The sequence below is a fragment of the Coregonus clupeaformis genome, unplaced genomic scaffold (genome assembly GCF_020615455.1).
Source record: "Coregonus clupeaformis isolate EN_2021a unplaced genomic scaffold, ASM2061545v1 scaf0166, whole genome shotgun sequence".
Lineage (NCBI taxonomy): Eukaryota > Metazoa > Chordata > Actinopteri > Salmoniformes > Salmonidae > Coregonus > Coregonus clupeaformis.
Window position 1 is genome coordinate 1 of NW_025533621.1, and position 20532 is coordinate 20532.

At 41.9% G+C, this 20532-nt stretch overlaps 1 protein-coding gene across 2 annotated transcripts in view; it reads right to left on the reverse strand.

Annotated features, from left to right (window-relative positions):
- Nucleotides 1-941: 941 nt before the first annotated feature.
- LOC121581837 (ras-related protein Rab-27B) overlaps nt 942-20532 on the reverse strand; it is a 101497-nt gene continuing 81906 nt past the window's right edge. For both annotated transcript variants that reach the window (XM_041897200.2, XM_041897199.2), the window contains exons 3-7: nt 20186-20255; nt 17548-17633; nt 12944-13047; nt 11465-11588; nt 942-3790 (exon numbers count right to left, since the gene is read on the reverse strand). In XM_041897200.2, coding sequence (XP_041753134.1) covers nt 3604-3790; nt 11465-11588; nt 12944-13047; nt 17548-17633; nt 20186-20255 — 571 coding nt within the window. In that variant the 3' untranslated portion in view covers nt 942-3603. The remainder of the gene's footprint in view (nt 3791-11464; nt 11589-12943; nt 13048-17547; nt 17634-20185; nt 20256-20532) is intronic.

Sequence of the window (20532 nt, forward strand, 5' to 3'; positions counted from 1 at the left end):
TAAGGAGAGTTAACATTTTGGTTTGGCACTAGTCTTGGTTTGGCACTAGGCTTGGTTTGGCACTAGGCTTGGTTTGGCACTAGGCTTGGTTGCTTGGTACTAGGCTTGGTTTGGCACTAGGCTTGGTTGCTTGGTTTGGCACTAGTCTTGGTTTGGCACTAGTCTTGGTTTGGCACTAGTCTTGGTTTGGCACTAGTCTGGGTTTGGCACTAGTCTGGGTTTGGCACTAGTCTTGGTTTGGCACTAGTCTTGGTTTGGCACTAGTCTTGGTTTGGCACTAGTCTTGGTTTGGCACTAGTCTTGGTTTGGCACTCGTCTTGGTTTGGCACTCGTCTTGGTTTGGCTGGTTGGCTAACAACAACTCAGAGCCTTTGATTCTAAATCTAGAATGCACACTGGATTGAATTAGAGAAATCGGATTACGTTTTTCCTCTGATGCAAATGAACATGCATCACGAACATCACCGTCACAAAGTCACCACTGCTGCTCTTCCTGACTCTGTACTGGGCTTCTCCATGTAAATATAACTGAGTCAGTCTATTTCTCTGGGGGTTCAGATTCACACAATATGACTCAATTCATGAAGTGAAAAGATAACACACTGTTATTTTGTCGTTTTAAGAAATACAGTATATTCCCTGGACAGTATACAAGTTGGCACCATTGATCACCGAAGAGGCTTCTTACTGGTAATAGGAAATACCAATGTGAGTGATCAAGGAGAGAAGATGAGGGTTGCTCTGCAGTAGTGAACTATTCAAGTAGCCTCGGATATCCCCCTCTATTTAAATGGGAAAAAACAAATCACCCATGATGGGATCTGAATAAAGACATCTCTGATAACAAATATCCACTGATAACCTGATCAATCTCAAATCGTAGCCTAACTCCATTGTAAGGAATACCATTTTCTCACCAAGTTCTACAAATCACCACATAATCTTTTTAAAGTCAAACATGACCTACAGTATGTTTATTAAACACTACTTCCACATCAGATATACACCGAACAGTCACTACATTATGGCCTTTGTCTTGTCTTAAAACACGATAACAGCTAACACCGACTGCCTGTCTTGGTCTCACTGTGTACCATCGTGTTATTAATTTTTTGCTATAGAAAAGTTGAGGATGTTACATTCAGGAGTAAGAGAAGGTTGGGGAGCAGTGTGTTATCACTGCGTTGTCTTTAGCCAGGGGGCGTGAGGAGTGGAGTTAGTCCTGTAAAGTTGGTCCATGTGGCAAAATGTAGGAACACAATCTCAGAACACAGAACTAAATATCGCGTGCACTAGATTTGATGTTAAAGTCCGTCACACGAGATTAGTAGCTAGGAGCGTCAAAGGCCCTTGGTAACAGCCACAGACAGACAGACAGCCACAGACGGACAGACACTCCTGACCTGGTTGGATGGTACTGCACTGTTGGAGCTAGGAACACAAGCCTTTTGCTACACACGCGATAACATCGGCTAAACGTGTGTATGGGACCAATAACATTAGATTTGATTTGGACTACAGGCAATGTGAAGGTGATTTTGGCACACAAACAGACCAACAGCAGTTATCATCAATGAGATATTTACTGCTTGGCAATGCATTTTCCTGACAGTAGTATAATCTCAGTATTGACTGAGTGATATTACAATATGATAAAGTTGATCATACCTTTACTCTCTTTTATGCACATTTAGCTATACACTGTTGTCAAAAAAGTACCGTTATTTGGGGATTACATTTACTGTAAATGAGTGTGTTGAACCATAATCTAAAGGAGTAGATTGACTATAATAATAATCTAATCTAAAACAAAAAGTAAAAAAAAAAAAACAACAACTGTAGAATAAGAACTTAAATTTAAATAAACAAAAACAAAAACAAAATCTAAATCATATATAAATAACTGGTCAAATGTTTTATTAATATAATATTGTTACTGCAATATGGATGGGGCCTTAAAAGCCAAGGCAGTAGATTAGATTGGACAGATACTTCTAAACAACATGGGGATACAAAGTCTTACAAAGCAGAGGCCTCCGGTAGGCCGGGCTTTCGTCCCAAATGCCACCCTAATCCCTATTTATACCACAGCGCTGTAGAATACTTCTTTCTGATTGGCTAGAAGGGCATTCTAGAATGGGCATTTAAAAACAAATACAGAGGACAGTTGGATGTCTCTGGGACAGATATATACGGGACACCTAATCATGACGCAGTATAAAAGCACTGAACATGCAGACTGTACTTGGTACAAAGTTACAGAAAAGCTAAACCAACAACCACACAAACCCATATTGGATACATTGTAAACGCAGGTCCAACGAGGAAAAACTTAGCTAACTAGCTAGCTGGCATTCATTTGATTTTGCAGAGACCTCTGATGACCTAACGTGGTGAGTGATGGGATGAACATGAATTTCTCCAGTCCTTCAATGTTGCAATCATGACGCAAGTGGCGCTATGCTGTCAAACCCTCCCACTTTTCTATTTTGACCAGATGTTTTCAGCAACTGACATTGTTGAATTCGGTTGTCATATTGGCATGTTTGCTAGCAACAAACTGTTTAGCTAGCTTCAAGCCTAGTGCTTGATATGTTCGATAAGGGTGGCAGGTAGCCTAGCGGTTAACAGCATTGGGCCAGTAACTGAAAGGTCGCTGGTTCGAATCCCCGAGCTAACTAGGTGAAAAATGTGTCAATGTGCCCTTGAGCAAGGCACTTAACCCTAACTGCTATTGCAAGTCGCTCTGGATAAGAGTGTCTGCTAAATGACTCAAATGTAAATATGCAATGCGATCTCCTCATAATGAACAGTGTCCTGACGAGAACGCAAACTTTTCAATGCCAAAGTCGTGCATCATCAGCTCACTGTTATGGATGTATCCAATGAATGTCACTTCAAAAAACAGCTTAAACAAACACAAATGCAGCTACTTTGCTGTTATTCTGGCTGCAGAGGTTGACGTGATTGTGTTAAAAATAGTTGTCTAGCTAGCAAGCAAGCCAGCATGGCAACCGGATAAAAACGTCAATAGACGTAGAACAGAAAGAATGAACAGATGGGTCGCATCCCTGGCAACAGACTAACCATCAGGTTTGATGGGAGGATGAAAAAGTATGAATTTACTTTTAATTAATTAAAATATCTATGAAAACATTTCTACCAGAAAATGTATGCTTTAGTATTGTTTGGCAACTGTGGTATAAGCGGGATAAATGCCTCCGTTCTGTACGTTAACTTGGAAATAATGAACTCAGCTCTACCTCGTCCCGCTGTGTTGTCCATTATGTCCAAGGTAAATGTACATAGTGCACACCCTATGGGCTCTGGTCAAAAGTAATGCCCTATATAGGGAACAGGGTGACATTTGGGACGCAACACAACACAACACAGGACAGGCAGGAGAGACACATAGCCAGGTCCAGAACAGTACACACAGGCCATGCAAGACCAGAACCACAGCCCCATTGCAGTGTGGCTGACTGAGCTGCCCCATCACACGTCATGCTGTGGCCACGCTGCTGCCCTTCTGTGTCTGGCCACCAGAGGGCGCACTAGAGGACCAACCAGAGTAGGGAGAAGGGGACGTGGGAGGGGCCAGGTCTAGCATGCACACTTCTTCTGGTCAGGCGCAGCGTCCTCCAGCTTGGCGGTTCCTCCCCCGTTGGCGGGCTCGGCGGTGGGCTTGTCGACACACTGCTCCATCCTCTTCATGACCAGGTCTAGTAGGGTGATGACCGCCTTGTCCACCTCAGACCCCGTCGCTGCCGACGTCTCAAAGTACGGGATCCTACAGAGGACATAGAGAACCCAGATCAGACAGGACACACAGAACCCAGATAAGACAGGGGACATATATAACCCAGATCAGACAGGACAGAGGACCCATATCAGACATCGGACAAACGGAACCCATATAAGACAGGACATACAGAACCCAGATCAGACAGGACATACAGAACCCAGATCAGACAGGACATACAGAACCCAGATCAGACAGGGGACATACAGAACCCAGATCAGACAGGGGACATACAGAACCCAGATCAGACAGGACATACAGAACCCAAATCAGACAGGACATACAGAACCCAGATCAGACAAGACATACAGAACCCATTCTGGTGGGAAGCTGCTATAGACCACCAAGTGCTAACAGTCAGTATCTGGATAACGTGTGAAACGCTTGATAATGTATGTGATATCAACAGAGAGGTATATTTTCTGGGTGATTTAAATATTGACTGTCTTTCATCAAGCTACCCACTCAAGAAAAAGCTTCGAACTGTAACCAGTGCCTGCAACCTGGTTCAGGTTATCAGTCAACCTACCAGGGTAGTTACAAACAGCACAGGAATTAAATCATCAACATGTATTGATCACATCTTTACTAATGCTGCAGAAATTTGCTTGAAAGCAGTATCCAGATCCATTGGATGTAGTGATCACAATATAGTAGCCATATCTAGGAAAACCAAAGTTCCAAAGGCTGGGCCTAATATAGTGTATAAGAGGTCATACAATAAGTTTTGTAGTGATTCCTATGTTGTTGCTGTAAATAATGTGTTGGACTGTGGTGTGTAATGAGGAGCAACCAGACGCTGCACTTGACACATTTATGAAATTGCTTACTCCAGTTACTAATAAGCATGAACCCATTAAGAAAATGACTATATAAACTGTTAAATCCCAGTGGATTGATGAGGAATTGAAAAATGTTATGGTTGAGAGGGATGAGGCAAAAGGAATGGCAAATAAGTCTGGCTGCACAACCGATTGGCAAACGTACTGCAAATTGAGAAATCATGTGACTAAACTGAATAAAAAGAAGTAGAAACTACAATATGAAACAAAGATAAATGACATAGAGAATGATAGTAAAAAGCTTTGGAGCACCTTAAATGAAAATTTCATTTAATCATTTAATTCATTGAATCAGATGGCTCATTTATCACAAAACCAACTGATATTGCACACTACTTCAAGGATTTTTTCATTGGCAAGATTAGCAAATTTAGGCATGACATGCCAGCAACAAACGCTGACACTACATATCCAAGTATATCTGACCAAATTATGAAAGACAAGCATTGTAATTTTGAATTCCGTAAAGTGAGTGTGGAGGAGGTGAAAAAAAGTATTGTTGTCTATCAACAATGACAAGCCACTGGGGTCTGACAACTTGGATGGAAAATTACTGAGGATAATAGCAGACGATATTGCCAATCCTATTTGCCATATTTTCAATTTAAGCCTACTAGAAAGTGTGTGCCCTCAGGCCTGGAGGGAAGCTAAAGTCATTCCGCTACCTAAGAATAGTAAAGCCCCTTTACTGGCTCAAATAGCCGACCAATCAGCCTGTTACCAACCCGTAGTAAACTTTTGTAAAAAATGGTGTTTGACCAGATACAATGCTATTTTACAGTAAACAAATTGACAACAGACTTTCAGCATGCTTATAGGGAAGGACATTCAACAAGCACAGCACTTACACAAATGACTGATGATTGGCTGAGAGAAATGGATGATAAAAAGATTGTAGGGGCTGTTTTGTTAGACTTCAGTGAGGCTTTTGACATAATCGATCATAGTCTGCTGCTGGAAAAAAAAGTATTTAGTCAGCCACCAATTGTGCAAGTTCTCCCACTTAAAAAGATGAGAGAGGCCTGTAATTTTCATCATAGGTACACGTCAACTATGACAGACAAAATGAGAAAAGAAAATCCAGAAAATCACATTGTAGGATTTGTAATGAATTTATTTGCAAATTATGGTGGAAAATAAGTATTTGGTCAATAACAAAAGTTTCTCAATACTTTGTTATATACCCGTTGTTGGCAATGACACAGGTCAAACGTTTTCTGTAAGTTTTCACAAGGTTTTCACACACTGTTGCTGGTATTTTGGCCCATTCCTCCATGCAGATCTCCTCTAGAGCAGTGATGTTTTGGGGCTGTCGCTGGGCAACACAGACTTTCAACTCCCCCCAAAGATTTTCTATGGGGTTGAGATCTGGAGACTGGCTAGGCCACTCCAGGACCTTGAAATGCTTCTTACGAAGCCACTCCTTCGTTGCCCGGGCAGTGTGGGATCATTGTCATGCTGAAAGACCCAGCCACGTTTCATCTTCAATGCCCTTGCTGATGGAAGGAGGTTTTCACTCAAAATTTCACGATACATGGCCCCATTCATTCTTTCCTTTACACGGATCAGTCGTCCTGGTCCCTTTGCAGAAAAACAGCCCCAAAGCATGATGTTTCCACCCCCATGCTTCACAGTAGGTATGGTGTTCTTTGGATGCAACTCAGCATTCTTTGTCCTCCAAACACGACGAGGTTGAGTTTTTACCAAAAAGTTCTATTTTGGTTTCATCTGACCATATGACATTCTCCCAATCCTCTTCTGGATCATCCAAATGCACTCTAGCAAACTTCAGACGGGCCTGGACATGTACTGGCTTAAGCAGGGGGACACGTCTGGCACTGCAGGATTTGAGTCCCTTGCGGCGTAGTGTGTTACTGATGGTAGGCTTTGTTACTTTGGTCCCAGCTCTCTGCAGGTCATTCACTAGGTCCCCTCGTGTGGTTCTGGGATTTTTGCTCACCGTTCTTGTGATCATTTTGACCCCACGGGGTGAGATCTTGCGTGGAGCCCCAGATCGAGGGAGATTATCAGTGGTCTTGTATGTCTTCCATTTCCTAATAATTGCTCCCACAGTTGATTTCTTCAAACCAAGCTGCTTACCTATTGCAGATTCAGTCTTCCCAGCCTGGTGCAGGTCTACAATTTTGTTTGTGGTGTCCTTTGACAGCTCTTTGGTCTTGGCCATAGTGGAGTTTGGAGTGTGACTGTTTGAGGTTGTGGACAGGTGTCTTTTATACTGATAACAAGTTCAAACAAGTGCCATTAATACAGGTAACGAGTGGAGGACAGAGGAGCCACTTAAAGAAGAAGTTACAGGTCTGTGAGAGCCAGAAATCTTGCTTGTTTGTAGGTGACCAAATACTTATTTTCCACCATAATTTGCAAATAAATTCATTAAAAAATCCTACAATGTCATTTTCTGGAAAAAAAATTCTCAATTTGTCTGTCATAGTTGACGTGTACCTATGATGAAAATTACAGGCCTCTCTCATCTTTTTAAGTGGGAGAACTTGCACAATTGGTGGCTGACTAAATACTTTTTTTCCGCACTGTGTGTGTTATGGCTTTACACCCCGTACTATATTGTGAATACAGAGTTACCTGTCTAACAGAACACAGAGGGTGTTCTTTAATGGAAGCCTCTGCAACATAATCCAGGTAGAATCAGGAATTCCCCAGGGCAGCTGTCTAGGCACCTTACTTTTTTCAATCTTTAATAATGACATGCCCCTGGCTTTGAGTAAAGCCAGAGTGTCTATGTATGCGGATGACTCAACACAATACATGTCAGCTACTACAGCGACTGAAATGACTGCAACACTTAACAAAGAGTTGCAGTTAGTTTCAGAGTGGATGGCAAGGAATAAGTTAGTCCTAAATATTTCTAAAACTAAAATCATTGTATTTGGGACAAAAAATTCACTAAACCCTAAACCTTAACTAAATCTTGTAATAAATAATGTGGAAATTGAGCAAGTTGAGGTGACTAAACTGCTTGGAGTAACCCTGGATTGTAAACTGTCATGGTCAAAACATATTGATACAACAGAAGCTAAGATGGGGAGAAGTCTGTCTATAATAAAGCGCTGCTCTGCCTTCTTAACAGCACTATCAACAAGGCAGGTCCTACAGGCCCTAGTTTTGTCGCACCTGGACTACTGTTCAGTCGTGTGGTCAGGTGCCACAAAAAAGGACTTAGGAAAATTGCAATTGGCTTAGAACAGGGCAGCACGGCTGGCCCTTGGATGTAGACAGAGAGCTAATATTAATAATATGCATGTCAATCTCTCCTGGCTCAAAGTGGAGGAGAGATTGACTTCATCACTACTTGTATTTGTGAGAGGTATTGACATGTTGAATGCACCGAGCTGTCTGTTTGAACTACTGGCACACAGCTCGGACACCTCATGCATACCCCACAAGACATGCCACCAGAGGTCTCTTCACAGTCCCCAAGTCCAGAACAGACTATGGGAGGCGCAAAGTATTACATAGAGCCATGACTACATGGAACTCTATTCCACATCAAGTAACTGATACAAGCAGTAAAATTAGATTTAAAAAACAGATAAAAAAAACACCTGATGGAACAGGGAAGCAACACAAACACAGGCACAGACACATGCATACACACACACATGATAACATCCGCTCTATACACACGTACACATGGATGTTGTCCTGTAGATATGATATAGAGGGGCCTGAGGGGACACAGTCTGTGAATTTATTTTAATGTTTTAAAATTGTATTAACTGCCTTAATTTTTCTGGACCCCAGGAAGAGTAGTTGCTAATGGGGATCCATAATAAATACAAATACAAACCCAGATCTGACAGGACATGCAGAACCCAGATCAGACAGGAGATACAGAACCCAGATCAGACCGGACAGAGGACCAATATAAGAAAGGACAGAGAACCCAGATCAGACAGGACAGAGAACCCAGATGAGACAGGGGACAAATAGAATCCAGATCAGACAGGGGACATACAGAATCCATATCAGAAAGGACAAACAGAACCCAGATCCGACAGGGGACAAACAGAACCCAGATCAGACAGGACATACAGAACCCAGATCAGATAGGACAGAGAACCCAGATCAGACAGGACAGAGAACCCAGATCAGACAGGACAGAGAACCCATATCAGACAGGACAGAGAACCCAGATCACATCAGAGAGTATGTAACATCTGTGGAGCTACTAGTCAACGAGAAAAATAAACAAACATTTGAAAAACAAAACAAAAGAGGGACTAGAAAGGAGAAAGCGTTCAGAGAAAATAATGTCCTGTCATGATCAAATTATATTACACTGGCAAACCTGGGTACTCTAAATGTCACGCCCTGGCTCTGGGGACTCTTATATGTTGAGCCAGGGTGTGGATTTTCTATGTTTTGTTTTCTATGTTTTTGGTTCTAGTTCGTTTTGATCTATGTTGCCCAGGGTGGTTCCCAATCAGAGGCAGCTGTAGCTCGTTGACTCTGATTGGGGACCATACTTAGGCAGCCTGTTTGGCACTAGTATTTTGTGGGATCTTGATCCGTAAAGGTTTGGTGTTTATAACCTAGGACTTCACGTATCGTTTGTTGTTTTGGTTCGTGTGTGTACTTAATAAAGAATGTACGCTTATCACGCTGCGCCTTGGTCCGCTTCAACGTGTAACGATCGTGACACTAAAGAGATACAGTGGGGAAAAAAAGTATTTAGTCAGCCACCAATTGTGCAAGTTCTCCCACTTAAAAAGATGAGAGAGGCCTGTAATTTTCATCATAGGTACACGTCAACTATGACAGACAAAATGAGAAGAAAAAATCCAGAAAATCACATTGTAGGATTTTTTATGAATTTATTTGCAAATTATGGTGGAAAATAAGTATTTGGTCAATAACAAAAGTTTCTCAATACTTTGTTATATACCCTTTGTTGGCAATGACACAGGTCAAACATTTTTTTCTGTAAGTCTTCACAAGGTTTTCACACACTGTTTCTGGTATTTTGGCCCATTCCTCCATGCAGATCTCCTCTAGAGCAGTGATGTTTTGGGGCTGTCGCTGGGCAACACGGACTTTCAACTCCCTCCAAAGATTTTCTATGGGGTTGAGATCTGGAGACTGGCTAGGCCACTCCAGGACCTTGAAATGCTTCTTACGAAGCCACTCCTTCGTTGCCCGGGCGGTGTGTTTGGGATCATTGTCATGCTGAAAGACCCAGCCACGTTTCATCTTCAATGCCCTTGCTGATGGAAGGAGGTTTTCACTCAAAATCTCACGATACATGGCCCCATTCATTCTTTCCTTTACACGGATCAGTCGTCCTGGTCCCTTTGCAGAAAAACAGCCCCAAAGCATGATGTTTCCACCCCCATGCTTCACAGTAGGTATGGTGTTCTTTGGATGCAACTCAGCATTCTTTGTCCTCCAAACACGACGAGTTGAGTTTTTACCAAAAAGTTATATTTTGGTTTCATCTGACCATATGACATTCTCCCAATCCTCTTCTGGATCATCCAAATGCACTCTAGCAAACTTCAGACGGGCCTGGACATGTACTGGCTTAAGCAGGGGGGACACGTCTGGCACTGCAGGATTTGAGTCCCTGGCGGCGTAGTGTGTTACTGATGGTAGGCTTTGTTACTTTGGTCCCAGCTCTCTGCAGGTCATTCACTAGGTCCCCCGTGTGGTTCTGGGATTTTTGCTCACAGTTCTTGTGATCATTTTGACCCCACAGGGTGAGATCTTGCGTGGAGCCCCAGATCGAGGGAGATTATCAGTGGTCTTGTATGTCTTCCATTTCCTAATAATTGCTCCCACTGTTGATTTCTTCAAACCAAGCTGCTTACCTATTGCAGATTCAGTCTTCCCAGCCTGGTGCAGGTCTACAATTTTGTTTGTGGTGTCCTTTGACAGCTCTTTGGTCTTGGCCATAGTGGAGTTTGGAGTGTGACTGTTTGAGGTTGTGGACAGGTGTCTTTTATACTGATAACAAGTTCAAACAGGTGCCATTAATACAGGTAACGAGTGGAGGACAGAGGAGCCTCTTAAAGAAGAAGTTACAGGTCTGTGAGAGCCAGAAATCTTGCTTGTTTGTAGGTGACCAAATACTTATTTTCCACCATAATTTGCAAATAAATTCATTAAAAATCCTACAATGTGATTTTCTGGATTTTATTTCCTCAATTTTTCTGTCATAGTTGACGTGTACCTATGATGAAAATTACAGGCCTCTCTCATCTTTTTAAGTGGGAGAACTTGCACAATTGGTGGCTGACTAAATACTTTTTTTCCCCACTGTATCACATTACACTGGCAAACCTGGGTACCCTAAAGAGATATCACATTACACTGGCAAACCTGGGTACCCTAAAGAGATAACAACCAGGTCACTCTTTGGAAATACATTTACATCAAGATCACAGAGTCTCCTTATGTACAGCTCTCAATGACAACACACACACACACACAAACAAACAAACAAACAAACAAACAATCACACACACACAAACAAAGAGCTCTGAATGACAAGCCCAGCACTCATAAACGACAGAGGAGACATATTCAGTAGAAGTATTGATCACTGATTACATGGAGAGTGAGAGCTCGACAACAATAAAACCCCTGGACAATACCATCATCACTAGCACTATGACTGCAGCCTCAGCAACAGTAAAAGCCACATTGCCCTTTCTCAGCTGTACCCTACTTTAGACCACAGTTGTTGATATTCTGAGGTAAGACTAACCTAATGCTCATTAGGTCTGTTGGGGGTTCTGGCTCTCTCTTCTCCGTGGGTTTGTGCGTGCGTGCGCATACTCACCCGTACTTGTCGGCTAGTTCCTTAGCGTGCTTCTCCTGCACCTCTCTCTGGTCCGCCAGGTCTGCCTTGTTGCCCACCAACACAATGTCTGGGTTCTCACAGTAAGCATTGGCCTGCAGCTGGCCTGGGGACAACATGAAACAGTTAACATTGGCCTGCAGCTGGCCTGGGGACAACATGAAACAGTTAACATTGGCCTGCAGCTGGCCTGGGGACAACATGAAACAGTTAACATTGGCTTGCAGCTGGCCTGGGGACAACATGAAACAGTTAACATTGGCCTGCAGCTGGCCTGGGGACAACATGAAACAGTTAACATTGGCCTGCAGCTGGCCTGTGGACAACATGAAACAGTTAACATTGGCCTGCAGCTGGCCTGGGGACAACATGAAACAGTTAACATTGGCCTCCAGCTGGCCAGGGGACAACATTAAACAGTTATTACAGTCATTACATGTGAAGCGCTGTGTGCTAAATCTAAAGCCAACATGATTAGAGTACAGGATACATTTTACATTTTACATTTTAGTCATTTAGCAGACACTCTTATCCAGAGCGACTTACAGTTAGTGAGTGCATTCATCCACTGAGGACCTGTCTGTTCTTCCAATACCTCCTTAATGATTACAGTATTGATTCATATTGATCCACTGAGGACCTGTCTGGTCTTCCAATACCTCCTTAATGATTACAGTATTGATTCATATTGATCCACTGAGGACCTGTCTGGTCTTCCAATACCTCCTTAATGATTACAGTATTGATTCATATTGATCCACTGAGGACCTGTCTGGTCTTCCAATACCTCCTCAATGATTACAGTATTGATTCATATTGATCCACTGAGGACGTGTCTGTTCTTCCAATACCTCCTTAATGATTACAGTATTGATTCATATTGATCCACTGAGGACCTGTCTGGTCTTCCAATACCTCCTTAATGATTACAGTATTGATTCATATTGATCCACTGAGGACCTGTCTGGTCTTCCAATACCTCCTTAATTAAAATGTCTTATTTTCAAATGTCAGGCCGTCATTGTCAATAAGAATTAGTTGTTAATTGACTGGTTAAGTAAAGGTAAGGGGGGAAACTTTGTAATTCTATTCAATTGAATAAAGTGAATAGACTGAATGGCCAACCCTGGCCTGGCATGGCCACGTTCTGTACCATTCAGGTTGAAGCACGCCAGTGTTTTGAAGATATGGGTCTTGTAAAGTGGTCGTGTGTAGCTCAGTTGGAAGCTTACATCGCCAAGGGTTGTGGGTTCGATTCCTGCTGGGGCCACCCACATAAAACATTTATGCACACATGACTGTTAGTCACTTTGGATAAAAGCGTCTGCTAAATGGCATATTCTCTCAGGATTGTGTGTGTGTGTGTGTGGGTGTGGGTGTGGGTGTGGGTGTGGGTGTGTGTGTGTGTGTGTGTGTGTGTGTGTGTGGGTGTAGGCACTGGATACTTAGACCACTACTTACTCATCCAGTTGCGGACGTTCAGAAAGCTCTGTTGGCTGGTGAGGTCAAACATGAGCAGGAAGCCCATGGCATCTCTGAAGAAGGCTGTGGTTAGACTCCTGAACCTGGGAAGAGGAGGGGCGCAACCACTCAGTGGGTTAGGGCATGGAGGTTAGTAACAGCAGGGTGGTGGGTTTGATTCCCACATGGGCCACCTTTACTGAATATATCTGCTAATGGAGACGTTCTTTAAGTAGCTGTTGGATAAAAGGAGACAGTTCTTTAAGTCGCTTTTGGATAAAAGCATTTGCCAAATGACCATATTGCTGTTGCAAGATTGCCAGAGTGGCTTCCTGCTTGCAAGTGATTCAATTCACAAATATGAAATTATCTTTCAATTTAGAGAATTGAAGATGTCCTTCTGGCATAGTGAAGATGTCCTTCTGGCATAGTGAAGATGTCCTTCTGGCATAGTGAAGATGTCCTTCTGGCATAGTGAAGACCCTTTCAGAAATGACTTGAAGTATACACACATGACATAATACCACTGATGAGTAATCAATACATACTATATTATACCACTGATGAGTCATCAATACATACTATATTATACCACTGATGAGTCATCAATACATACTATATTATACCACTGATGAGTCATCAATACATACTATATTATACCACTGATGAGTCATCAATACATACTATATTATACCACTGATGAGTCATCAATACATACTATATTATACCACTGATGAGTCATCAATACATACTATGTTATACCACTGATGAGTCATCAATACATACTATATTATACCACTGAAGAGTCATCAATACATACTATATTATACCACTGATGAGTCATCAATACATACTATATTATACCATTGAAGAGTCATCAATACATACTATATTATACCACTGATGAGTCATCAATACATACTATATTATACCACTGATGAGTCATCAATACATACTATATTATACCACTGATGAGTCATCAATACATACTATATTATACCACTGATGAGTCATCAATACATACTATATTATACCACTGATGAGTCATCAATACATACTATATTATACCACTGATGAGTCATCAATACATACTATATTATACCACAGATGAGTCATCAATACATACTATATTATACCACTGATGAGTCATCAATACATACTATATTATACCACTGATGAGTCATCAATACATACTATATTATACCACTGATGAGTCATCAATACATACTATATTATACCACTGATGAGTCATCAATACATACTATATTATACCACTGATGAGTCATCAATACATACTATATTATACCACTGATGAGTCATCAATACATACTATATTATACCACTGATGAGTCATCAATACATACTATATTATACCACTGATGAGTCATCAATACATACTATATTATACCACTGATGAGTCATCAATACATACTATATTATACCACTGATGAGTCATCAATACATACTATATTATACCACTGATGAGTCATCAATACATACTATATTATACCACTGATGAGTCATCAATACATACTATATTATACCACTGATGAGTCATCAATACATACTATATTATACCACTGAAGAGTCATCAATACATACTATATTATACCACTGATGAGTCATCAATACATACTATATTATACCATTGAAGAGTCATCAATACATACTATATTATACCACTGATGAGTCATCAATACATACTATATTATACCACTGATGAGTCATCAATACATACTATATTATACCACTGATGAGTCATCAATACATACTATATTATACCACTGATGAGTCATCAATACATACTATATTATACCACTGATGAGTCATCAATACATACTATATTATACCACTGATGAGTCATCAATACATACTATATTATACCACTGATGAGTCATCAATACATACTATATTATACCACTGATGAGTCATCAACACATACTATATTATACCACTGAAGAGTCATCAATACATACTATATTATACCACTGATGAGTCATCAATACATACTATATTATACCACTGATGAGTCATCAATACATACTATATTATACCACTGATGAGTCATCAATACATACTATATTATACCACTGATGAGTCATCAATACATACTATATTATACCACTGATGAGTCATCAATACATACTATATTATACCACTGATGAGTCATCAATACATACTATATTATACCACTGATGAGTCATCAATACATACTATATTATACCACTGATGAGTCATCAATACATACTATATTATACCACTGAAGAGTCATCAATACATACTATATTATACCATTGAAGAGTCATCAATACATACTATATTATACCACTGATGAGTCATCAATACATACTATATTATACCACTGATGAGTCATCAATACATACTATATTATACCACTGATGAGTCATCAATACATACTATATTATACCACTGATGAGTCATCAATACATACTATATTATACCACTGATGAGTCATCAATACATACTATATTATACCACTGATGAGTCATCAATACATACTATATTATACCACTGATGAGTCATCAATACATACTATATTATACCACTGATGAGTCATCAATACATACTATATTATACCACTGAAGAGTCATCAATACATACTATATTATACCACTGATGAGTCATCAATACATACTATATTATACCACTGATGAGTCATCAATACATACTATATTATACCACTGATGAGTCATCAATACATACTATATTATACCACTGATGAGTCATCAATACATACTATATTATACCACTGATGAGTCATCAATACATACTATATTATACCACTGATGAGTCATCAATACATACTATATTATACCACTGATGAGTCATCAATACATACTATATTATACCACTGATGAGTCATCAATACATACTATATTATACCACTGAAGAGTCATCAATACATACTATATTATACCACTGATGAGTCATCAATACATACTATATTATACCACTGATGAGTCATCAATACATACTATATTATACCACTGATGAGTCATCAATACATACTATATTATACCACAGATGAGTCATCAATACATACTATATTATACCACAGATGAGTCATCAATACATACTATATTATACCACTGATGAGTCATCAATACATACTATATTATACCACAGATGAGTCATCAATACATACTATATTATACCACTGATGAGTCATCAATACATACTATATTATACCACAGATGAGTCATCAATACATACTATATTATACCACTGATGAGTCATCAATACATACTATATTATACCACTGATGAGTCATCAATACATACTATATTATACCACTGATGAGTCATCAATACATACTATATTATACCACTGATGAGTCATCAATACATACTATATTATACCACTGATGAGTCATCAATACATACTATATTATACCACTGATGAGTCATCAATACATACTATATTATACCACTGATGAGTCATCAATACATACTATATTATACCACTGATGAGTCATCAATACATACTATATTATACCACTGATGAGTCATCAATACATACTATATTATACCACTGAAGAGTCATCAATACATACTATATTATACCACTGATGAGTCATCAATACATACTATATTATACCACTGAAGAGTCATCAATACATACTATATTATACCACTGATGAGTCATCAATACATACTATATTATACCACTGATGAGTCATCAATACATACTATATTATACCACTGATGAGTCATCAATACATACTATATTATACCACTGATGAGTAATCAATACATACTATATTATACCACTGAAGAGTCATCAATACATACTATATTATACCACTGATGAGTCATCAATACATACTATATTATACCACTGATGAGTCATCAATACATACTACAAGTGTCCCAAATTACACCCTATTCCCTATGTAGTGCACTACTTTTGACCAGGGCCCAAAGAGATCTGGTCAAAAGTAGTGTACTGTATAGGGAATAGGGTGCCATTTGTGACGCAAACTCAGTTCGTCTCATTTTGATGCTGTGTTCTCTGAGAGGGTTCTTTTCCACATCAAAAAGACACTTAGGTTTCTGTCACGTACAAACGGAGGGGTCTCAGCCGTTAGCAACACAGGCAGGCTTTGTGAAGATGTTTAATTGTTAAGGCTTGTCAAGGCCTTGTGGAACTACATCGAGCGTCATTCTCACAATGCAAGGGGGAGTGATACGTTGAGAGAATCTCACGTTGTGAGAGCTTGAGACACCGTCGTTAAACAAGGTCCGTTTTTAGGGCGGCAGGTAGCTTTAGTGGTTAAGAGCGTTGTGCCAGTAACTGAAAGGTCGCTGGTTCTAATCCCTGAGCTGACTAGGTGAAAAATCTGTCGATGTGCCCTTGAGCAAGGCACTTAACCCTAATTGCTCCTGCAAGTCGCTCTGGATAAGAGTGTCTGCTAAATGACAAAAAATAAATAATAATACTGACCTGCAATTGCAGCAGTGGTTTGTCTAAAATGTAAAGCAGAGCTAAGAGGAGAGGAGTGCATAGTAATGTAGGTGCAGTAATTCTATTCATTCCCCTTTTTTGATAATAAACATTAACAACGCCTTATACAGCTCCAGTACCTCTCCTGTCCAGCCGTATCCCAGAGCTGGAGGTGAACTTTAAAGGTCTTCCCTGTGGTTCCATTGGGGCCCGACGTTGTGTACACCTGAAACACACACACACACACACACACACACACACACACACACACACACACACACACACACACACACACGATTAAGACAGTTGCCTAAACTACTCCTTATCTACACGCCATCTATCCAGAGTAGGGGTCTGGGTTTAAAACAAACAGAAAGCAAACCCTGTTTTGAAGGTGGTGTTACCAACAGAGAATAAAACAGTTATCTTGGGAAAGGAAAATTGCTTTTGCTGCAGAATCCAAAGAAAATCCTGGAACAATTTCAACAAGTGAACAGATAAAAAACAGGGTCCTATTAAATAGAAGGAGATTCAGAGAAACCGAACAGTGTCTGTATGGGAGAACTGTGAGGGAGAAAAATCCTTCACAGTTCTCCCATACATTGTAAATAGATGTATTTTGTATTCATGGACTGTACTGTATTCATTGTCTAGCTGTAGCCTGCTACTGTATTCCTGGATGGCAAAGCAAATGCTAGCCAGTAACCATCTGATGTCCTGGTGAGCCTCAGACTCAGAGGACCATCACTAAAACAGCAGACGGTGTCATAATCCACTTTGTTCCCGCGTCACAGGATTGGATCCCTCTAGGAGGTGGTAGGATTGGATCCCTCTAGGAGGTGGTATGATTGGATACCTCTAGGAGGTGGTAGGATTGGATCCCTCTAGGAGGTGGTAGGATTGGATCCCTCTAGGAGGTGGTATGATTGGATCCCTCTAGGAGGTGGTAGGATTGGATCCCTCTAGGAGGTGGTAGGATTGGATACCTCTAGGAGGTGGTAGGATTGGATCCCTCTAGGAGGTGGTAGGATTGGATACCTCTAGGAGGTGGTAGGATTGGATCCCTCTAGGAGGTGGTAGGATTGGATCCCTCTAGGAGGTGGTAGGATTGGATACCTCTAGGAGGTGGTAGGATTGGATCCCTCTAGGAGGTGGTAGGATTGGATCCCTCTAGGAGGTGGTAGGATGTCCCTTCCTCACCTCCCCCTCCATCCCTTCCCTTCCTCACCTCCCCCTCCCCCCTTCCTCACCTCCTCTCCCTCACCTACCCCTCCCTCTCTCACCTCCCTCCCTCCCTTCCTCACCTCCCCCTCCATCACCTCCCCCTCCATCCTTCCCTCACCTCCCCCTCCCTCCTTCCCTCACCTCCCCCTCCCTCACCTCCCCCTCCCTCGTTACCTCACCTCCCCCTCCCACACCTCCCTCCCTCCCTTCCTCACCTCCCCCTCATCCCTCACCTCCCCCCCCCTCACCTCCCTCCCTCCCCCCTCCCTCACCTCCCTCCATCACCTCCCTCCCTCACCTCACCCTCCTCCCTCACCTCCCCATCTTTCCCTCACCTCCCTCTACCTCACCTCCCTCCCTCACCTCCCAATCCCTCCCTCCCTCACCTCCCCCTCACCTCCCTCCCTCACCTCCCCCTCACCTCCCCCTCCCTCCCTCACCTCCCCCTCCCTCCCTCACCTCCCCCTCTTTCCCTCACCTCCCTCCCTCACCTCCCCTCCCTCCCTCACTCCCTCACTCCCTCACCTCCCCCCTCCCTTCCTCACCTCCCCCTCACCTCCCTCCCTCACCTCCCCCTCCCTCACCTCCCTCTCCCTCACCTCCCCCTCCCTCCCTCACCTCCCCCTCCCTCACCCCCCTCCCTCACCTCCCCCTCCCTCACCTCCCCCTCCCTCCCTCACCTCCCCCTCACTCACCTCCCCCCTCCCTCCCTCCCTCCCCCTTTTTAGTTATGTGGGTACCTAGCCCCTCCTAGCTCCCTTGGAATTTGAACTCTATTCACGACTCTGTCCTTTATCAAAGCATCACATCTGGATGTTCAAGTATGTAGATTCAAATACTTGCTAACTGGAGGCCAGAGAGTTAACCAGCTTCACATATGGTCACAGATCTCATTTCAGTGTGAACACAAAGGTCAGATCTGGAAGAGCCTCAGGAAGATGACGACCTCTTTCCTCAAGCCAAAAACGGAGGAAAGGTTTTGGTTGAAAATGTACCTATAACACGTACCCTGCTCTACTGTCTCCTAGCACTTTAAGAGATGTAAGCTTTCTGTTTCCCTCCTAAAGCAGAAGTCACTGTCACATTTACAGCATCTTACATCTCATTGATGATCCTACTGGCACAGATCATGGTTTAGAGTCACAGTGATAAGTGTTGGCTGTCTTTGACAGGAGAGATTGTACTTCATTCTGAGCACTGGAGTCATAAAGGACTACAGTCACATGGCTTAACAGTGCATTTAATTCAACTTTACAGCTCCTCTTCCCAGCCCAGTAAGTCAACTTGACATGAATGAAGAGAAGAGAAAGAGACGGTCTTTAGAAGGAGGATAAATGGTAATACCTTCGCTGGCTTCATACCGATTCTCACCCTCCAATCTCCACATCATGGATTTAACAAATGGTGGAAAGTCTCTACAGCCAATGCTTCATTCAATCCAATGCTTTTAAATACATGACGGGAGTGTGCAAGTGCTCACTTTGAGACAGATGAGTAGAATGAGGAGTGTGTGTGTGTGTGTGTGTGTGTGTGTGTGTGTGTGTGTGTACTTACCACTCTCTTTTCCCTGAAGTCTATTCCCACCGTGGTGATGAACTTGGGGTTGAACTTGTTGTCTGTGTACCTGAAGAGGATAGTAGTATTAATTCAATAATAATGTACACTACATGACCAACAGTATGTGGACACCTGCTCGTCGAACATGTCATTCCAAAATCATGGGCATTAATATGGAGTTGGTCCCCCCCACTTTGCTGCTATAACAGCCTCCACTCTTCTGGGAAGGCTTTGCACTAGATGTTGGAACATTGCTGCGGGGACTTGCTTCCATTCAGCCACAAGAGCATTAGTGAGGTCGGGCACTGATGTTGGGCGATTAGGCCTTGGCTCGCAGTCGGCGT